General features: G+C 41.1%; 1 protein-coding gene across 2 annotated transcripts in view; it reads left to right on the top strand.

The window, feature by feature from the left end:
* Positions 1-20,532, top strand: part of LOC141437812 (adenylate cyclase type 5-like) — a 167,748-nt gene that overhangs the window by 41,969 nt on the left and 105,247 nt on the right. For both annotated transcript variants that reach the window (XR_012452427.1, XM_074101337.1), the window contains exons 5-7: positions 2,312-2,468; positions 3,293-3,442; positions 17,266-17,387. Coding sequence is in view for 1 of the 2 variants with exons in the window: in XM_074101337.1 (XP_073957438.1) it covers positions 2,312-2,468; positions 3,293-3,442; positions 17,266-17,387 (429 nt within the window). In the remaining variant the exon portion in view is untranslated. The remainder of the gene's footprint in view (positions 1-2,311; positions 2,469-3,292; positions 3,443-17,265; positions 17,388-20,532) is intronic.

Genomic DNA, 20,532 nt, shown 5'->3' with positions numbered 1-20,532 from the left:
TCGGGAACTATGCATTTTCCGGGATAAAAAGTAGCCTTTGTCACTCTCGGGCCCATAAACTATCTCTATGCCAAAAATCACGTCAATCCGTCGCTCTTTTTTTTTGCGTGAAAGACAGACAAACACACAAACATACAAACACACTTTCGCATTTATATTATTAGTTTGGATATATATATATATATATATTGAAAACATTTTTGTTGCATCATCGAAATAATAAGAAAATTTTATATTGACTTAAAGTATAAAACCGATAGAATTTGTAGACGTTGGGTTTGCTTTTGTTTACCTGGACGAGCTACTTGGTTGCCAGGTATAAACTTAAAAAGTTACTTTCGCTTGATTAGATAATAGAACAAATTATATATCAACGTAAGCGCTGTTTTACTGTGAACACGTTGATATAGAGTTAGTTGTCCGCATTTAATGAAAAATCATTAAAAAATATTAATAAAAATAGCCTGTCCAGGATATTTTTAGAAAATGTAATAAATTTTCTAATATACTAAATCTATATAAATAAAATGAATCGTCAAATGTGTTGCTAATCGCAAAACCCGGGAACGACTGGTCCGATTTCGCTAATTCTTTTTTTTTGTGTTCGTTGCTGTCAGGAGAAGGTTTTTATGGAAGAAAATACAGAAAAAATACAACGCAGGCAACAGCTAGTTTATTATAAAATTGAATAAAAATCTTAACATTAGTGTGAATCTATATACTTAGCGATTATTAAACTTTCGATGCGACCTTCCCCTACGTTGTGCTTCTGCTGAGGCTGACGAAAGTTGGCAAGAAACTACGTGAGGGAAGGATTATTTACTACATAATGTGTATATTCGTGATGGTATATGACCTTTTGGAGTAGCCATCACGTCGCGATGCCGAATCGCGACTCCGCCAAAGGTTTCGGTAAATCAATTCGGAATGCTCCGCGGTTCATAACTTCTGTAATAACATTAAGGGGAGTTAACGGCATGCCGGATAACTCGTTTACGCGAATATTAACTTATGGGCCAGCGGTTAACGCGATTTAAAATATTAATTTGTATCACGGTTTGAAATGACGCATGATTCAAAGAAAAAAAAAAGGCACAACGCACATCTAATTGGAGCTAGAGTATTGGAAATTGATGAACTAAGAAAGGCAAGTATGGTCAAACTCATAAAGATATTGTACGTTACCAAGACGTCAAAAATATCTATACTATACCTTTATGCCTCTAGCCATAAGGTAAGGTTTACATCGACATATATTTGACGCTATGGCTGTATATATATTTATGCCCTCGACTGTACATACGTTACAGTATACTTGTGCAAGTAAGTCGCTAAACTATGTTTCTACGGCAGCCGTAAAAACTTACTATAGGCAAACTTTCGCATGTATATATCTCTCAACGTCATTCTAAAACATGATAAGTACAACAAGTTTTATTGTCTTGAGTGACCACTAACAGCCCGTACTTTGAAAATTTGTACTAAGTAGAGTCTTGTGCAGATCATCGTTATTCGCATTGTTGCCTGCAGCTAGGTTTCACTACCGTACTTCGCGCAGGCGTCAGTCATTTCATCCTCACCACCTTGATTATTGGCAATCTAGCACCGTCCGCTTTAAAGCGAAACTTTCCACGCTAATTTACACGCCACGACAAAATTATGGAACCAGCAATCTACTACCGGTTCGGAAAAACCTCTGTTGAGAAGAATCCGACAAGAAACTCAACGGGGTACATGTATATGTAGAATTATGAGTATGGTCCTTGTATGGTCATTACTATGTGTGGTTTATTAAGGATTGGCATTATAGCACTTACGAAACGCCAGTGTTGCCATGCGTGGCGCGCTTGACAGAGCCTGAGATCTGGACGCGGGAAAAGCGATCGTCAATTGTCAGTTTGTAAAAGAAGTGTGGCCCGAGTCGACAGTCCCAGGAACTGTTATGCGTTTCTTTATTATTAACCAGGCTTTTCCTCAAGTTATTGTGAATCGTTATGATAGTTGCATTTCTAAGATTTCAGTGAATGAGTGTCGTATTGTTTTGGTTTTATCTTGACCACAATTAGTGGACTTTTGTTAGTTCTTCAAAATGGTTTCATTCTCTGCCCGAATCCCACTTGTTATGCCCACATTGATCATGTCAGGGTCGGATCCCGGCTCTCTAAGTCCTATCTTACGACATATATGTTTTTTTAAAACAGATTTACAATATTATTCAATGATATCTATACATCACAAGTATTTAACAAAACTTAACAATAAAGACCTTGCTTGCCTTTTGCGTGTTATTATTCTTCCTTGTTTGCGGCAGATCCCTGAGCGTGGGTGCCGGCGCCTGTGCTTTCTTCACCTATCTGACGTACGCGACGCTGCCGGTGCGGCTGCACGAAGCAGCGGTGGCGGGGCTGGTGCTGGCCGCCGTCAATCTGGCTGGCCAGCTCGTCCTGAGCAACTCCAGCGAGCTCCAGGTGTGTACGCATGGCTGACGCGGTTTACACGGAGCGAGTGAACGCCTAATGAAATAAGTTTTTGTTAAATTACAAGCTTTTTTTTATGACTGTACTTTTCGTTGACTGTACTTGTATTGTCTGTCACCCAAACTACATTTGCATACCAAATTTCAAGTCGATGCCATTAACTGTTGAAGAGTTCCGCCCTGTGGAGACGATCCTGGCCGGACTACCAGGATATCTGTACCAGATTATTGTGTTGCCACGCAATTTACATAAGTTACCAAATTTCAAATCAATCCAACTACTGCAAGTTGGTCGAACTTAACTTGCGAGATTTGAATACAGACAGACAGACAGACAAAGGGACTGGTGCAACTAAATAAATGCTTCTAAAAAGTAGCGCAGTGCACTCGCGCCATTTAGCGTAGGCCCTAAAGATTAGGGCCTAAACAATTATGCTCTCAATCACAATCCGTTTGCACTTGCAAGATGCTTAATTAGTTAAGCTATAAGGAATTCCCTTCCCTATAGACTCACTACGTAAGACTTGGCCTAGACAGCAGGTGGTAGGGCCTTGTGCAAGGTCCGCCCGGATTGCTACCACCATCTTGTTCGCTAATCCTGCCGTGAAGCAGCAGTGCTTGCACTGTTGCGTTTCGGCGTGGAGAGTAAGACAACCGGTGAAATTAATGCCCCGTGAGGTATCCCATCTTAGGCCTCTAGGTTGGCAACGCATCTGCAATCCCCCTGGTGTTACAGGTGTCTATGGGCGGTGGTGATGTCTTACCATCAGGAGACCGCTGTTCTTTCCTCTGTCCTCACGTCACCTCTGTTCACAGATGTACTGCAATCTGTTGACCCTGGCGGCTTGCAACGCCGCCGGCGTGATGACGCACCACCCGCGCGAGCTGGCGCAGCGGCGCGCCTTCCTGGAGACGCGCGACTGCGTCGAGGCCCGCCTCGTCACGCAGCGGGAGAACCAACAGCAGGTAACAAGGTCTTCCCATCAAACCACCACCATCACTGCGACCATTGACATCTATGTACCTTACGGCACTAGACTAGCAAATTTTCGCGCCGGCTTAATGTAGGTAAGAAACATGCAGTCTATACGTAATAAATAAATAATATTATGATCTTGAAACGGCTGAACCGATTTTGATAAATCATGTCTAAGATCCATCGCTAGAAAACCAGCTTTCAAATAAAAAAAACCGCATTCAAATCGGTCCACCCGTTTAAGAGCTACGGTGCCACAGACAGACAGACATAGCGGTCAAACTTATAACACCCCTCTTTTTCGTCGGGGGTTAAAAAAAATCACGGGACAATTCACACCAATTGAACTAGTCCCAAAGTAAGCTTAGCAAAGCTTGTTTTATGGGTACTAAGCAACGGATAAATATAATTATATAGATAGATACATATACTTAAATACATATTTAACACCCAAGACCCGAGAACAAACATTCGTATTTTTCATACAAATATCTGCCCCGACACGGGAATCGAACCCGGGACCTCAAGCTTAGTAGTCAGGTTCTCTAACCACTAGGCCATCTGGCCGTCATGTCATAGAAGTCGATGACCACTACCATCAAATTTTCCTGCAATTCGCTAGAAATGTTAACACATTACAATGAAATGCAACCCTCATAAAGGAAAAATTGGCAAATAATCGAATAGAAAATTCATTTTCATTTGATAATTGATCACGTTCTTGAGAACACATGAACGAAGCGGTCCCATACATTGTCATCTATAATATGTACCATCTGCCAAATATGTGGTCTATCACCTTAAAGTTGATAATCGTTTTCACGTCATAAAACAATAATGCCAATAGTGTCTGTCAACTTGAAAGTTCGACTTTAGCGACATATTCATTCGATAGGAACTTGTTTAAAAATTGATAGACCACTTATTTGGCTGATGGTACCTTACGGCACTAGACTGGCTGTTTGGAATAAAACGCACGGCGCATTAATATTACTTTGACTCAACCCCTGTCACGGACGTCAACAAACTATAGTGAAAGGTTCACAAATCCGCGCTGTGAACGAATGTTGTGCGCCGTTTTGATGTAAGAAACATGCAGTCTAAACATAGATGTCGTTGGTACCATAAGTTTGCTTTACTATTTTTGGAAGCATGGGCCCATATGAATGAGGGCTATCGCGTATGAATTCGCCACTAGAGGCGCTAGTGTAGCGTGAGGTCTCCGAAATGTCAAATCTCATAGTTTTTGGGTGAGCTACGCGGGTTTATTTATAATTAGAATAATTTTGTGAATATTTTGCAATATCTGAAATTAATTATGGCAAATATGCGTTCCGGGTAATGAATATGTGTTTTGAGACAGTTTTGTCTTTCGGAAACCTTTGTCCTCCCTTTTTTCCGAACAAAACGGGGACTATGCAACACTGTGGCATGCTCGATATTTTTATGGTACGGTTTTAAGGTGTATTAAATATGATTTTAATCTAAACTTTGTTTTCACGCCCGTAATATCAGACTTCGAAAGCCATATTTAAAAACCTCACGCAACAGTGCGCCATCTAGTGAGACAAAAAACGATAGCCCTCATTGGCATAGCACACAATCCAAAAGTAAGGGGCTCTGCGAAATTAGAAAATCGAAGTTCCTATCGCGTTACCGTTACCGTCCCTCTCACTCTCGTATTAATTAATATAAGTGCAAGCGGGACGGCAAGATGCAAAGCTTGAATTTTGCACTACATACTTCATAGCATAGGGCCAGTTCACTGGTGTAGAATTAGGGTAATTCACGTGATAACACGCAGCGTTAGTCGGACACACGCCGCCCATCGGCGCCAGCCCTTCGCCCTCGGGCGCGGGACCTCATAACTTACCTTTGTAAATAGCGATTTCCCCTCGCAACTCGCTCCGAGGCCTGGAGTTTCGGCAAAAGCTGGCATGTAATTAAAGTTTGAACTTTTTTTTATGTATCCGTACCTACCTCTAGGTGAAAATTATGATTTTAAGTAGACAGTATGCCGGTCTGGGTTGGCTTATTTATTCTCATAGTGGCACTTCACTTGGTATATTCACCGAAATATTTGCGTGTGTGAAAGAGATGCACTATATCATTTGTAGCGTGAGCGATGGAGATGCCAATAGCGCAAACTCAAATACGCACCGCCATGTGAAGTGCCACCATCAGATAATATTACTACCAAATGATTCATTTCGTTTTCAAACTGCTTCAGATAGACTGACGATTTTTTTTTTACTTTAAGTAGACTAAATCGTCAAGCACTGGCCACCTTATACTGTATTCGGAGGGTGCAAAGTACTAGGTGGGGGTGATGAAATCTATCACAGCGCTCATGGTGGCCAAAAGTAGAAATAGTTCTGGCGCTGTCGTCTGTCATACTCATATGACTCTGTCATTAACAAAGCAATTTGTATAGACTTTAACTACCTAAATTTTAGTAATAGATGCTTGTGTTATGATGCGAGCTTGAATTATTGAACACTGTCCCTGTTATGTTCTTAATTCCTCTACATCTCGGACATGTCCAGCAACAATGTTCCTTATGAAACGGTTTGTGGTTGAAATTTGATATTAGTGATACTCACAAAACCGGTCTTCAAAATGTTATTCATTTTGATCTGAAAACGATATTTAATTTATTACCAGCGATATAACAACAATTATATAATTTTACTATTATTCAAAGAAACCAATAAGATAGCTTTATCTTTTCGTTTTACAGTAAAAGTACAACAAAACACGAAGTGCCTGTCAAAACGAAAATAAAATACAATTTTTGAATAAATTTTACCTCATTTATTTTTAATGACCAAAAATGAATTCACAACCTTTTGTCCGCCCACATCACGGTATCACAGTAATTTTATATTATAAATTAATACGTTATAGGTCTATTATTTACGTATTTGTGTCACAATGTCGCGATGAAATTTCAAAACGTCAGAGCATCAGAGCCACCAAAGTTGCGGACGCTAGCGTAGCGCTGGTGTCGTGCACAGAGCCATGACCACAATTCATTTTAGTAAACACCTTGAATTCTGTCCAACTATAAATAGAAGACAATGTACCCTACTTCGTGGTTTGTTTTGCCTAACCAAACCCGTAGGGCTCGATCGAACCAGTCACGTAGCTCTCCCGGTTTCCCCAGACCATTGGGGCATGATTCCAACGGTATCCAGTTTGCGGGCGTTGCGCCAAGCGTATTGCCCGACCGGGAAGGTTAACGACCCTTCGAGGTAAACACTCAAACAGTCGTCCGTTGTTGAGACCCCTTTGCATCGTCACTGTCTTGTCACGTCATCCGTAAGGATCTAAGCGAGCCTTGCTGAAATACGCTATTTGACAACTCCTTAATTTGCCATATCGTAATATTATTATGAAAATATAGATATACAGACAGTGTTTGGCGAAGAGAAAACTTAAATCGGTTGAAAATTGGATTTATAGTGATTTTTTGAAAAATCTATATACCTGTCTCTTTCTCAAACGCTTTTCTCTATGCAGCAAGTATGGCGGTACTGGCGTGTGACGTCACATGCCAGTATGTCTTTCTCTGTCTAATCTTGAATTTCAAACCATTATAACTCTGTTATTTGTAAAGGTAGCTTAAAAATTGTTTCTCTATTCGATAACAGGCATTGTGATTTTTTAATTTATAAAACATATACAAAATAGTCAAATACCGTATTATTAAAAATACTAGCTTTTGCCCGCGGCTCCAATCCAATTTGCACTTTAAAGTTGAATATTTCGCAAACAAATCACTAAATCGAAAAATCGTCTTAGTAAATTCCTTATGGTTTTAAAAGTCCTATCCAACGATATCCCACACTATAGGGTTGGATGAGAAAAAAAAACACCCCCACTTTACGTCTATGGGAGGTACCCTAAAAAAAATTTTAGAATTTTTTATTGTACCATTTTGTCGGCATAGTTTACATATATGCAAAATTACAGCTTTCTAGCATTGATAGTCCCTGAGCAAAGCCGCGGACAGACAGACAGACAGACATGGCGAAACTATAAAGGTTTCGTTTTTGCCATTTTGGCTACGGAACCCTAAAAAAGTACAAGTTTAATATTTTTTGATAATCTAACTAACGAATTTAAAATTATATGTATTCTTATCCAAGAAAACTACCTAATTTTAAACACATTTCAGAGCCCTATCTTTTCCTGTTCTAGTTTAAATGTATATAACTTATGTAGCTTGTCAAGTTTTATCAGACAAAGTATACACTGCAGACTGTACGTGGAGGAATTTCACAACTTCACGCTTGAATAACTTCGCTGCTGGAAATTGTGTTAAAAATATTTGTAAGTTTCGAGCTCCCGCTATATGAATATTGGGAAGTTCAGGACGCGTTCGCGGCAAACTACATTAAAGTTTATTTTATTTTACACATTTTGTGTAGTTTGCGTTTTAGTGCCAACATGTTCATGGGCGGTGGTGATCTCTTACCATCAGGAGACACACTTGCTCGTTTGCCATCCAGTCGTATAAATAAATAATTAAAAAAAAACACATACTTGGGCGATAGTTTTGATTCCGATTACAAAAATATTACCGAATATCATTACACCGATCAGTAGATCCCGACTTATTAACGTAAGCTACGTAGGTTAGATTGGCCTGAAACAATAGTAACTGTTATTCATTTTCAGCAATTTGATGTGACACAAGGTCGACGGAGCTCCGCTTGGCGGAGCTCCTATTCCGAGCAGTTGAAGCGCTTCGCGCCCCGACGCAATTCTGACCAAACCTAACCTATGCAGGTTAATTTACCTAAATTGTTTGATATTAATTCGAGATTTGAAATTCAAGATTCCTATTATTAAAACCACGAAGCTTATTTTGGGGAACGTTCATAATTTCCGAATTATTTGGCGATGTCATTTCGGAAAATTGATAATCGGATTACTGTACTTTGGGCCAATAACATTTCGTGTTTTTCATTCTTCGGAGATAACTCGAAGAAAAATAATATGTTTTGAAGAAAAATTAAATCTTGTTTTTAAGTAATCGAAATTTTATTATATTATGTCTTATGAATTATGAAAATCGGAATTAGCAAATTCGGAATAAAATATTTGGGAGTATTTGGGTGTTTTTAAATACTGTATAGATTCAGGCGTTACTTTGCGGAGGTCCATGTTGAAATAAATGGAATATCTGTCTTGCTTCGACCAAGCGTCGTGGGGTCAACAACCGCTGATAATGCTTCGGAGGGAAGCGAAACACGTGTCCGGGATCTTGTTTATGGTTGTGGTGGTGGTGGTTCACTTGGTGGTGGGTTCAGTTACGTTTGCGTTGGCTATTTACGTTTTTTATGTGGAGGGAGGGCGGGTTAAATTGCATGAAAAAACATTTTTTCCAACTCAAACGTATATGTTTCGCACGACTTGGCCTCACTACTTGGCGGAGGAGCAAGACAGATATTCCATTTTTTTTGTATTTGGGTGTTCTTAAACCACTACGCTGTCTTGATGGGTACTGAGGCTGACTGAAGCAGCATGACATTTTCGATAAAATACGATAAGGAAAGCCGTGGTGGCCTAGTGGTTTGACCTGTCGCCTCTCAAGCAGAGGGTCGTGGGTTCAAACCCCGGCTCGCACCTCTGAGTTTTTCGAAATTCATGTGCGGAATTACATTTGAAATTTACCACGAGCTTTGCGGTGAAGGAAAACATCGTGAGGAAACCTGCACAAACCTGCGAAGCGATTCAGTGGTGCGTGTGAAGTTCCCAATCCGCACTGGGCCCGCGTGGGAACTATGGCCCAAGCCCTCTTGTTCTGAGAGGAGGCCTGTGCCCAGCAGTGGGACGTATATAGGCTGGGATGATGATGATGATGACGATAAGGATTATTCAGTACATCTGTACCGCGGCGTAACATATACGTATATGCCGATACGTTATTCTTCCAAGTCATGTCCCGAGAGTACTAGAACTAAACCTCTTTTATCGCGCATGACGGGGCCGTAGTGTTGCCAGCTCAAGTTGGGTAAGGGGAACACAGGCCAAGCGAGTGTTGGACTATAGCACAAGGCACTTTTCTCACCGCCAGCGAGGAAACGATTGGCTATCGACTATTTTCTCGCTCAAGAAACGAACAAAAGATATAAGATCCTGTGTGAGTCAAAGAGACACATATTTTAATAGTTGATCGCTGGCGGTTCAAACTGCCGGCGAGAACTCGCTTTTCATCTTTTGTCGCAGCGACAAGAGCTATAAAACTCGCTGAGCTATAGATACTCGCTCAGTGATGTCAGCTTGGCGGCCGCCCCGCACGAGCGAGTCGAGTGGAGCGAGTAATCGCCCGTCGCACGCGAACACTCGCTTACAGCCGAGTGACAAAACTACACTCGCTTCTCGCTGCTCACCCACTCGTTTCTAGTTACTCGCTCTACTCGCTTCTCGCTCATCGTCGGCGGTGGGACAAGTGCCCAAAACACAGATTTCGGTCCGTTTAAAGATTATTCAAGATTTCAATTTTCGAATATCCACTGTATTTTCCAATTCAGCACTTTGTTTTTATGTCTTTTCTAGTTGGTTGTGTTATGATAGCTACCTTAAGTAAGTACCCTGTAGGTTTTGATTCCCTTGCGAGTTTCGAAAATTTGCGGAAATTTGCGGCATAAACGGCTGCATCTTTTCATTGCGTTGGCTTAGTAGTTTAATTTTTTAACAGCTAAAAGGTACAGTACACCTCACTATTTGATATACATTTCAGCTTGATACCACGCGTTCCCGAGAAAGAGGGTCTTGACAGACAGGCAGACAGACGGAAAAAAAGTGATCCTATAAGGGTTCCGTTTTTTTCCTTTTGAGGAACGGGACCCTAAAAATGAAAAACAATTTATTTGTTTGTGTTAGCATCTCGCGGGCGGAAACTGCCAGTCCGAGCTCAATACCAGCACAACTTGCGTGCCCCCACCAAGAGAACAGCTCTAGTTGCAAAATGACTCAATTATTAATTAGTAAATGTTATTACTCTGTTACACAATTTCAATTTCACAAGTCTAAGGGGCTGTTTCACCATCCATTGATTAGTTATAACTGGCGGTTAGGTGTGATGCCGTCTCTATTTGTTTTGTTCGAAGAGACGGAGACGGCATCACATTTAACCGTCGGTTAACGCTAATCAGTGGATGGTGAAACAGCCCCTAAATTTAAGCTAAATAATTATCATATCATATTTACTCCATCATTATTATACTTATCTTTTGACATTTACTAATTGTTATGGATTGTTTTAATTATAATTTTAATATTGTTTTTATTTAATTGGGATAGTAAAATTACTTAGGATAAATAGATAAATATTTGTACACCTGCATTTGCGGGTAAGACGTAGCGACCAAAATGTAAAATACCACCATCCACTATTGTACCTACCTATGTTCTAGCAAATAAAGTTACTGATTACTGATTGATTTTATGTATGACATAAATCACTAAGTCAAATTTTCATAACAAAAAAAAATCAGAGTGGCCGCTCTAGTTTAAATGAATTTCGAACCTTTATTTAATAACTTTCAAAAATAAAGTCAAAATAGTTCAAGGGCAGATATAGTTCCTTTAAATCTAAGGCCTTTATCAATGAGTGGTGTAAAGGGTCTTACTGTCGTATTTGTAATATTAGTATGGTAGATACTTTTCATGGCTCCTTAGAGGGAGCAATTACTCGAAACAAGTCTGCGAAAGCGTTTGACGACAATAATCGTTTTATTATTCGCGTGTCGACGCGACGTTACCGCGGAGACCGCAGGTTCGTGCGGAACGCTCTTTATGCCCGCTGGATCGTGTCGCACTCCCCTAAATGTGCCGTTACCAAATTATGAACCTGGGAAAAAACAGACTAAGAAGAAGAACTAGCTTCAGTTTTTTTTTTTTTTTTTTTTTTTGTCATTAACTTGTACTATACTGTTTTTGCGAATAGCGAACAAATGATTCTTATTCTTATTCTTAACTAGATGACCCGGCAAACTTCGTACCGCCTCATTTTTTTTCATATTTACTCACGTTTTAAACCTGGACTTCCACAAATAATTCAAACAAAAATTAGCCAAATCGGTCCAGCCGTTCTCCAGTTTTAGCGAGACTAACGAACAGCAATTGATTTTTATGTATATATTGAAGCTATTCACACTTTCCCGACACGATTTTCTATAGGAATTCCGACACGAAACGGAATCGACACCCGACAAGTGGGAACGGGCTCTTATAGGTAGGTAAGGCTCTCTCCAAAATATGATATTATTCTATTTGAACGTAATAAAATGATATTAGCTTGCATAAGTAACAAATAGGTACTCAGTTACTGGTTTATAAGTATTTTGTTTTTATTCTACGAGAAGATGCTGTATAACATTACGGAAAATGATTAAATTTCTTACTGATTGACGTAAACCAGAGCAAATATTTTTTATAAATACGTTCCCTTCTTAAACTGTTAGTCATGGGATCGTGTTTAATTTTAGATATTATATTTATAACTTTAACATTTCTCGTGATACTTTAACTTCCACTTTTGAACTGGAAAGCTGAATAGATAATAGGCAAAGTGTGGAACTTTGTCTATGAGCGGCCAAGGGATAATTTTAAATATCTGACGAAGTGGTGTAGTCGTACTATTACTTGGGGAACGTTTCATTGTTTCATTATCGTGGCTTAGGTAATTGGAACTCGAATAAACAGTTATTTGTGTCACAAGGACGCAAAATGATGTATTTACGGCGAGGGTCGGTACATTGAATCCAGATTGTAGCGAAGGATTCTGATCCTAAAGTAGAATCCTGAGCGTAATGAGGGATACTAATGTTAACGCCCAAGATGAAGTAGTTATTTGTGTAATTAAAGAGCAATCAGCATAGAAAATGTCGTGGTTTTACAATTTTATTATCAACTTTAATAAATTGCATTTGCAAAAAAAAACAAGCCTTGAACAGAAAGTTTCACTTTGATCCCTCTCTTTAGGGAGGAAAAGTTACTTTTCTGAATAAAAGGCGTTGAAAGACCATTTTCTATTAGATTACTTTGCATAGTTTTCATAGAGAGAGACGAAGATGAGAGAAAATATTAATGTTCTGTCAGTATGTACAAGCCATTAACCATCTAAAATGACGCCATACCGCGTATATTTTGCATAGATATCTATTTTTTTTACGGAGCCCTCGATACTCGAGTCCGATTTGCACTTGGTCATTTTTTAAATACATATCATTAACACTGAATGTAGGTCATATAAAACCGTCAAATAATGTAAAGCTGACCGTAACTACAAGCTCAGCACAGCCCGTGTAAACACACAAATACCTACGCACCTACGCGTAAACACCGTATTGTTGGCAGCGGCTTTTGTCGCTTTTGTCGCCAGTGTCGCTTGTTTACGCGACATCATCAGCGAGAAACACCATAATTATAATTTTAATTGTCCCTAAAACAACCAACCGCCCATGTAAAACGACGCAACAAGCACATACACGAAAACCAACTCTATTTGTCACATAACTGAGTCTAATTCCGCTTAACACTCATTGTTTCGACTTACTTGGTTTTACAAGCATAACAGCATGCAAATGACACTCAAATTACGACTTAATTCGTATTGTAAGTGAATTGGGATTTGAGTAATGCTAATTGTGAGTTACGGGTTTGTAATGTTGGTAATGTATTGTAATATGACACGGCACATTTAACATGTGCAGCTTATTTAAATTTGAATCTTAACGTACGGTTTTAAGTCTGTAATTTAATTGGAGGATTTCGATAGACATCCGTTTAAAATCGGCCAAGTGGAAGCTGCATAAGCTCAGAGGGCTCCGTACAAAATCACAAGTCACACTTTTCGTTTATCACAAGAAGCCGTGGTGACCCTAAAAGTTTTGACCTATGGGCTCTTGAGCCAGAAGATTGTGAGTTCAAATACAGGCTCACACTTCCGAGTTTTTTGAAATTCATGTGCGAAATTGCATTTGAAATTTACTACGAGTAACGGTGAAAGAAAACATCGTGAGGACCCCTGCATGAACCTGCGAAGCAATTCAATGGTGACCGTGACGTTCCGAATCCGTACTGGGCCCGCGTAGGAACTATGGCTCAAGCTCTATCACTCTGAGAAGAGGCCTGTGTGGTGGGATGCAAACCTGCTTTCAAATAAAATACCGCATTAAATACGGTTTACCCGTTTAAGACACACAGACACACATAGCAGTCAAACATAAAACACCCATCTTTTTGCGTTGGGGTTTAAAAATAACCTAACTATAACAATTTCATTTTTAATACAAACTTTTTTTTCTGACTGGTCTTTTCGTTGACTGTACTTACATTGTCACCCAAACTATATTTGCGTACCAGATTTCAAGTCGATGCTATTAACCGTTGAAGAGTTCCGCCCTGCGGAGACGACCCTGGCTGGTCTACCAGGATGTCACTACGAGATTATTGTATTGTCACGCGATTTACATAAGTATTCCAAATTTCAAGTCAACCTGACTACTGGAAGTTGGTCATATTTAACTTGCAAGATTTGATTACAGACTGACAGGCAGACAACGGGACAGGTGAAATTAAATAAAGGCTGTAATGACGTTCTTTTCGTGATTAATGTGGAACATTACGTGTAAAAAACTGAACCAGTTTCCGTGAGTTTTTTGAGGCACGGAACCCTAAAAACTTCCCGGTGAAGTGCCTCGCCACAACTGGGACGACCGTTGTTAATGGAAGTTTACATCTAATTGCCACCTTTATTCTTACGCAGTGCAAATATTTTTCTGCTGACAGGAGCGACCACAAAATTATATGAAAAACCTGGCAAGCTTTTTTCTCCCCTTTCAAAGTCAAAGTCAAAGTCAAAATATCTTTATTCAATTCAATTCAAAACGATAACAAGCACTTATGAATGTCAAAAAAAATCTACCACTGGTTCGGAAAAACCTCTGCTGAGAAGAATCCGGCAAGAAACTCAACGAGGTATATATTTTTTTTAAAAACAGATTTACAATATTATTAAATGATATGTATACATCACAAGTATTTAACACAACTTTATTTTTAACACAGTAGGTTCGCTGTTTGAAGGGATCGCTAATGCGGATCGGAATTATTTCCAAATATCCCTGTCCATGATATAATCATTAACTTTATAATACGCCTTTGATATTAATGTCATCTTGACAATAGATCTGAATTTTGTATCCGTTTCATTTATAATATTCGTTTCGAACCCAACCGATACAATTGTGCGGGTTAATTACATTTGAATTTGAATTTGACATGGATTGTACATAAGGTCATCTGTCATAACTGTTACATTTGAATTTCGAACTTGAAATGTATTGCACATAAAGTCCATTTTCGTAACTCTTTTCATACTCGGCTGGGTTCGAAAGGGCTCACAATCGATTGATGTGCGAAATTACATTTGAAATTTACCACGAGTTTTACGGTGAAGGAAAACATCGTGAGGAAACCTGCACGAACCTGCGAAGTAATATAATGTGTGTGAAGTTCCCAAACCACACTGGGCCCGCGTGGGAACTACGGCCCAAGCCCTCTCATTCTGAGACGAGGCCTGTGCCCAGCAGTGGGACGTGTATAGGCTGGGATGACGATACTATATCTACTTACCCATTAAAATTGGAAGTGAAAAAAAACGGTCTCGTTACGAATATTTTAAAATGGAGTCAATTTGCGTTCTCTCTAAAGGAAAAAATATTTCAATGAAAATTATCAAAACGGACAGAAAATAACTGAATGCTTCAAATGCTATAAAAATAATTCATCTAATGAATTCCCGACGGAGATAAAAGGTAGCTACTTTCCTCCACTTTTATTTTTCTTCTCCCGCCGTATTAATGAACTTTCCCAGTATTTATATTTGAGAGAATCATAATTGTGTTTCAAAGTTGAAAGTGCTTCTGATTTCTTAGGTTCGCGGTTGGGTATGGTTTAATCAAAATGAAAAGTTTATTTTGGAAAACAAACGGCAGGTTTCCAGTTCTATAGTCCTACAACCCTTTTAGTTTTGCATGTTCGTCCACGGCTTACCTCACAGACTTAGTGCTAAGCTGTAACTTAGCTGGAGATATAGACCTAGATGGGAATCACGATCAGTTTTATTAACCCCCGATGCAAAAAGAGGGGTGTTATAACTTTGACCGCTATGTGTGTCTGTCTGTCTGTGGCACCGTAGCTCTTAAACGGGTGGACCGTTTTGAATGCGGTTTTTTAATTTGAAATAAGGTTTTCTAGCGATGGCTCTTAGAGGTTTCATCAGAATCGGTTTAGCGGTTTTTGAGATATTGAACTTTGAAGTGACAAAGTCGGGGGTTTTCCGACTTTTAGTAGGTTATGTAAAAAAGAAACTACGCCAACAAGTGGTAAAATGCTATACCCTACCAGGGTTCATGTTAACTTTAAGAGCTTGTTACATGCATGCAATATATAAATAAATAAATAAATGAAATTTAAAAAAAAAAACATTCGTAAATGGTTCCTACCCTTAAAGAATATTGCACTTAGCCATGTACAGTCACCTATCTGGCACGGCGTAGCGTGTAAGAATAGCGCACTGTCGTCAGACGCGGTCGCTTGCGTCCGCCACTGCTCCGCAAGCAGTGCGTCGTGCTGGCTGCTATCTCTCTGCCGTTGGACGCGGTCGCTTGTATCCGTCACTGCTCCACAAGCAGTGGGTCGTGCTGGCTGCTATCTCTCTGTCGTCGGACGTGGTCGCTTGTATCCGTCACTGCTCCACAAACAGTGGGTCGTGCTGGCCGCTATCTCTCTGTCGTCGGACGCGGTCGCTTGTATCCGTCACTGCTCCACAAGCAGTGGGTCGTGCTGGCTGCTATCTCTCTGTCGTCGGACGCGGTCGCTTGTATCCGTCACTGCTCCACAAGCAGTGGGTCGTGCTGGCTGCTATCTCTCTGTCGTCGGACGCGGTCGCTTGTATCCGTGACTGCTCCACAAACAGTGGGTCGTGCTGGCTGCTATCTCTCTGTCGTTGGACGCGGTCGCTAATATCCGTCACTGCTCCACAAGCAGTGGGTCGTGCTGGCTGCTATCTCTCTGTCGTCGGACGCGGTCGCTTGTATCCGTGACTGCTCCACAAACAGTGGGTCGTGCTGGCTGCTATCTCTCTGTCGTCGGACGCGGTCGCTTGTATCCGTCACTGCTCCACAAGCAGTGGCTCGTGCTGGCTGCTATCTCTCTGTCGTCGGACGCGGTCGCTTGTATCCGTCACTGCTCCACAAGCAGTGGGTCGTGCTGGCTGCTATCTCTCTGTCGTCGGACGCGGTCGCTTGTATCCGTGACTGCTCCACAAACAGTGGGTCGTGCTGGCTGCTATCTCTCTGTCGTTGGACGCGGTCGCTTGTATCCGTCACTGCTCCACAAGCAGTGGGTCGTGCTGGCCGCTATCTCTCTGTCGTCGGACGCGGTCGCTTGTATCCGTCACTGCTCCACAAACAGTGGGTCGTGCTGGCTGCTATCTCTCTGTCGTCGGACGCGGTCGCTTGTATCCGTCACTGCTCCACAAACAGTGGGTCGTGCTGGCCGCTATCTCTCTGTCGTCGGACGCGGTCGCTTGTATCCGTCACTGCTCCACAAGCAGTGGGTCGTGCTGGCCGCTATCTCTCTGTCGTCGGACGCGGTCGCTTGTATCCGTCACTGCTCCACAAGCAGTGGGTCGTGCTGGCTGCTATCTCTCTGTCGTCGGACGCGGTCGCTTGTATCCGTCACTGCTCCACAACTCCACTCTACGCTAGCTCACTGTCTTTTTTCTTCGCAGGAGCGGCTGCTGCTGTCAGTGCTGCCGCGCCACGTTGCGATGGAGATGAAGGCGGATATCGCGAGCCAGCCGCGCCAGGAGCAGTTCCACAAGATATACATCCAACGCTACGAGAACGTCAGGTCAGTGATTACCAAATAAACGTAATAGTAATTAAGGCTCCCGAATAGGTCTTACGTCAGGAGGACAAATTCTGTCCTGACATGTCAGAATTTTTGGCCCTTTGCCAGGATTGCGGCCGGACTTGGCAAGTGTCGGGATTTTTAGAAATGATGTTATTAAATAAAAAAATATTTTTTAACAAGTAATCTATGCTTTGATAATACGTTTTTATAAAGTTGACATTGTTTTAATGAATTAAATTGCAATTATTAATACTAAATACATTTTGAATAGGACAAATTACAGGGATATTAATAAATTTTTCGCTTTAAACTCTAGTTACAATGTTTTATTTTTTCTGAACACTTGTTAACACAATTAAGTATTAACTAACCTCGGAACACTATTTTTCCTTATTATAACTACTTTTCCCCACCACTGTACTGTACAGTCACCGCTATGACTCCTATAGTCAATACAATACCTTTTTATTTGATTAACATCTTTATTATGAATTCTACTATTCTATTAAATTACTAAAAAAAATACCAAATAAAATAATAACTTTACTAATTAGCTAATGGAACCGGTACCCATCTAAGGCACTTGTCCCACCGCCGACGATGAGCGAGAAGCGAGCAGAGCGAGTAACTAGAAACGAGTGGGCGAGCAGTGAAAAGCGAGTGTTCGAGCACGACGGGCGATTACTCGCTCCACTCACTCGAGCCGGGCGGCCGCCAAGCTAACAGCGCTCAGCGAGTTTTATAGTTCTAGTGCGACAAAAGATGTAAAAGCGAGTTCTCGCCGGCAGTGTGAACCGCCAGCGATCAAATATTAATATATATGTCTCTTTTACTCACACAGGATCTTATATCTTTTGTTCGTTTCTTGAGCGAGAAAATAGTCTATAGCCAATCGTTTCCTCGCCGGCGGTGAGACAACTGCCTAAAATTAGAAACATTAATTTAAATGAGACCACGTGACATTCTGTTATCAGTTGAAATACTATTTTACCTCACGAACTTAAAATAACGTGAAAAATACTTATCAATTTTTAAAAATCACAACAGTACTGACTGAAGCTGAAGTAGCTTGAATAACCTTACCAACAAAATGTTGGAAAACCTCCGACTTTGTCACTTCAAAGTTCAATATCTCAAAAATGGCTGAACCGATTTTGTTAAAACATGTCTAAGAACCATCGCTAGAAAACCTTCTTTCAATAAAAAAACGGCATCCAAATCGGACCACCCGTTTAAGAGCTACGGTGCCACAGACAGACAGACACACACACAGACACGCATAGCGGTAAAACTTATAACACCCCTCTTTTTGCATGGGGGGTTAAAAATACGAACGTTTCCGAGAAAACACGACGAAAAAGGATTAAGCACTCTGTGTACGACACATTATTTGCGCCGGCGCCCAACGAGGCCATAGCCCCGGAGGTCCATTAAGTACATGGATCGTAAAAATTAGATGAGCACAGTCGTTAAACGGAGTCCACGACAAAATAAAAGTACATTCGACAAATGTACTTTTACCGCTCTAGGGTTCTCCTTCTTCTTTCGGTCATCACACCATCTCCATACACGGTGGCACATTTAGATCGGTCAGTATGGGAAAGTTTTAAACTATAAGACTTACGAAGATCTGTTTTTAGGAACCTGTCATCGATTTTAGTGACAAGAAAAACTCTGCATTCATTTAAAAAAAAATGTACTCGGAACGGGAATCGAATCCGGTTGTTTTGAAAAAAAAACTTTCGGTTAAAAATGTTTCTTTGTTACCTGCTATGCGAAGTGTATTTCGGAAAGTCGATGTTATGTCAAAATGGAATCCTAATACTAAAACATGACCCACATTAGGGACCCTGTGTTTCCGCCGATTTTTTTCCCCAAAAAGATTTATTTCCCCACGATGCACATGGACGAACGTTTTTCTGAAACTGTACACTATTCAGGATAGGTACATATAACAGGACTATTCTTTATAAACTATTACTTATTCTGTGGTATGTATAAACCTATAGGGTTAGTTTTATAACAATCCTGAAGTACTTAGGCCGCTTGTAGATATCCGTTGTTTCGCCGGACGTAAGACCGGCGAAAAAAAGGCTAAGTCGGACAAGTATCCGGTCCATGTACACACATTGTAAGCCACACAACACCGCAAGTCCGGCAAAAAAAACGGTCGGTTGCCCGGTGAAATTAATGGACGTTACATGCAGTTTCAAAAAACTCATTCGTCGAATTAAGAATCATTGCAGAAAAAATATTTTCCTCGAAAATATTAAACGACCCCCACATTAACACACCAGCGTTTGTAAAATTCGCATCGGACTCAGAGAAACTGTCAATTAGACTGCAAATTAAAACGGTTATCGCTAAAGTCCTTTGGCGTCGTCCGACCGGCACAATCGAAGCGGCGCTGAGCCAGCAAGCCCTTTGATCTTTGCCGCCGCAAATTGCTGTCTTCTAGATGTAATAACTGATAGCCACAAAGGCGGGGGTTCGGGAAAAACGCGTGCCCCCTTAGGGGTTCAAATGGTTCAATTTTTACCCCTCGCGTTTTATAAATGTCGACGACACGTGCCGAGTGGTGTTGTTTGCTAGCGACCGACGATGTAAGACGAATTAGGATCAAGCATAGAACTAGGGTCCTCGGGGGGAGGGGTGCTCGGGGTTTCTCTGCGGGATAGAATCAGAAATGATGATATCCGCAGTAGAACTAAGGTTATCGACATAGCCCGAAGAATTGCGAAACTGAAGTGGCAGTGGGCGGGGCACATTGCTCGCAGGAATAATGGTGGGACCTGGTTAAGATCGCGGGATCGCGGTGGATGCGGAAAGCACAAGACCGGTCTGAGTGGAGAGCCTTGGGGGAGGCCTATGTCCAGCAGTGGACGTCTTTCGGCTGACATGATGATGATGCAACTAATATTGTGTGAGGAGTACAGAAACGTACACCGCGGATCGGCAAGCGCAGCGTGGGACATCCACCAATGAGATGGACGGATGACCTGGTTAAAGCTGCGGGTTCAAGATGGATGCAGGCCGCTGCCAACCGAAGCAACTGGAGGTCTATGGGGGAGGTCTATGTGCAACAATGGACGTCCTACGGCCGATATGATGACGATGATGAGAAAAAAGTCAGGCGAGATAA

This window comes from Choristoneura fumiferana, chromosome Z, assembly GCF_025370935.1.
Source record: "Choristoneura fumiferana chromosome Z, NRCan_CFum_1, whole genome shotgun sequence".
NCBI lineage: Eukaryota > Metazoa > Arthropoda > Insecta > Lepidoptera > Tortricidae > Choristoneura > Choristoneura fumiferana.
This window is presented reverse-complemented; position numbering and strand designations above follow the sequence as displayed.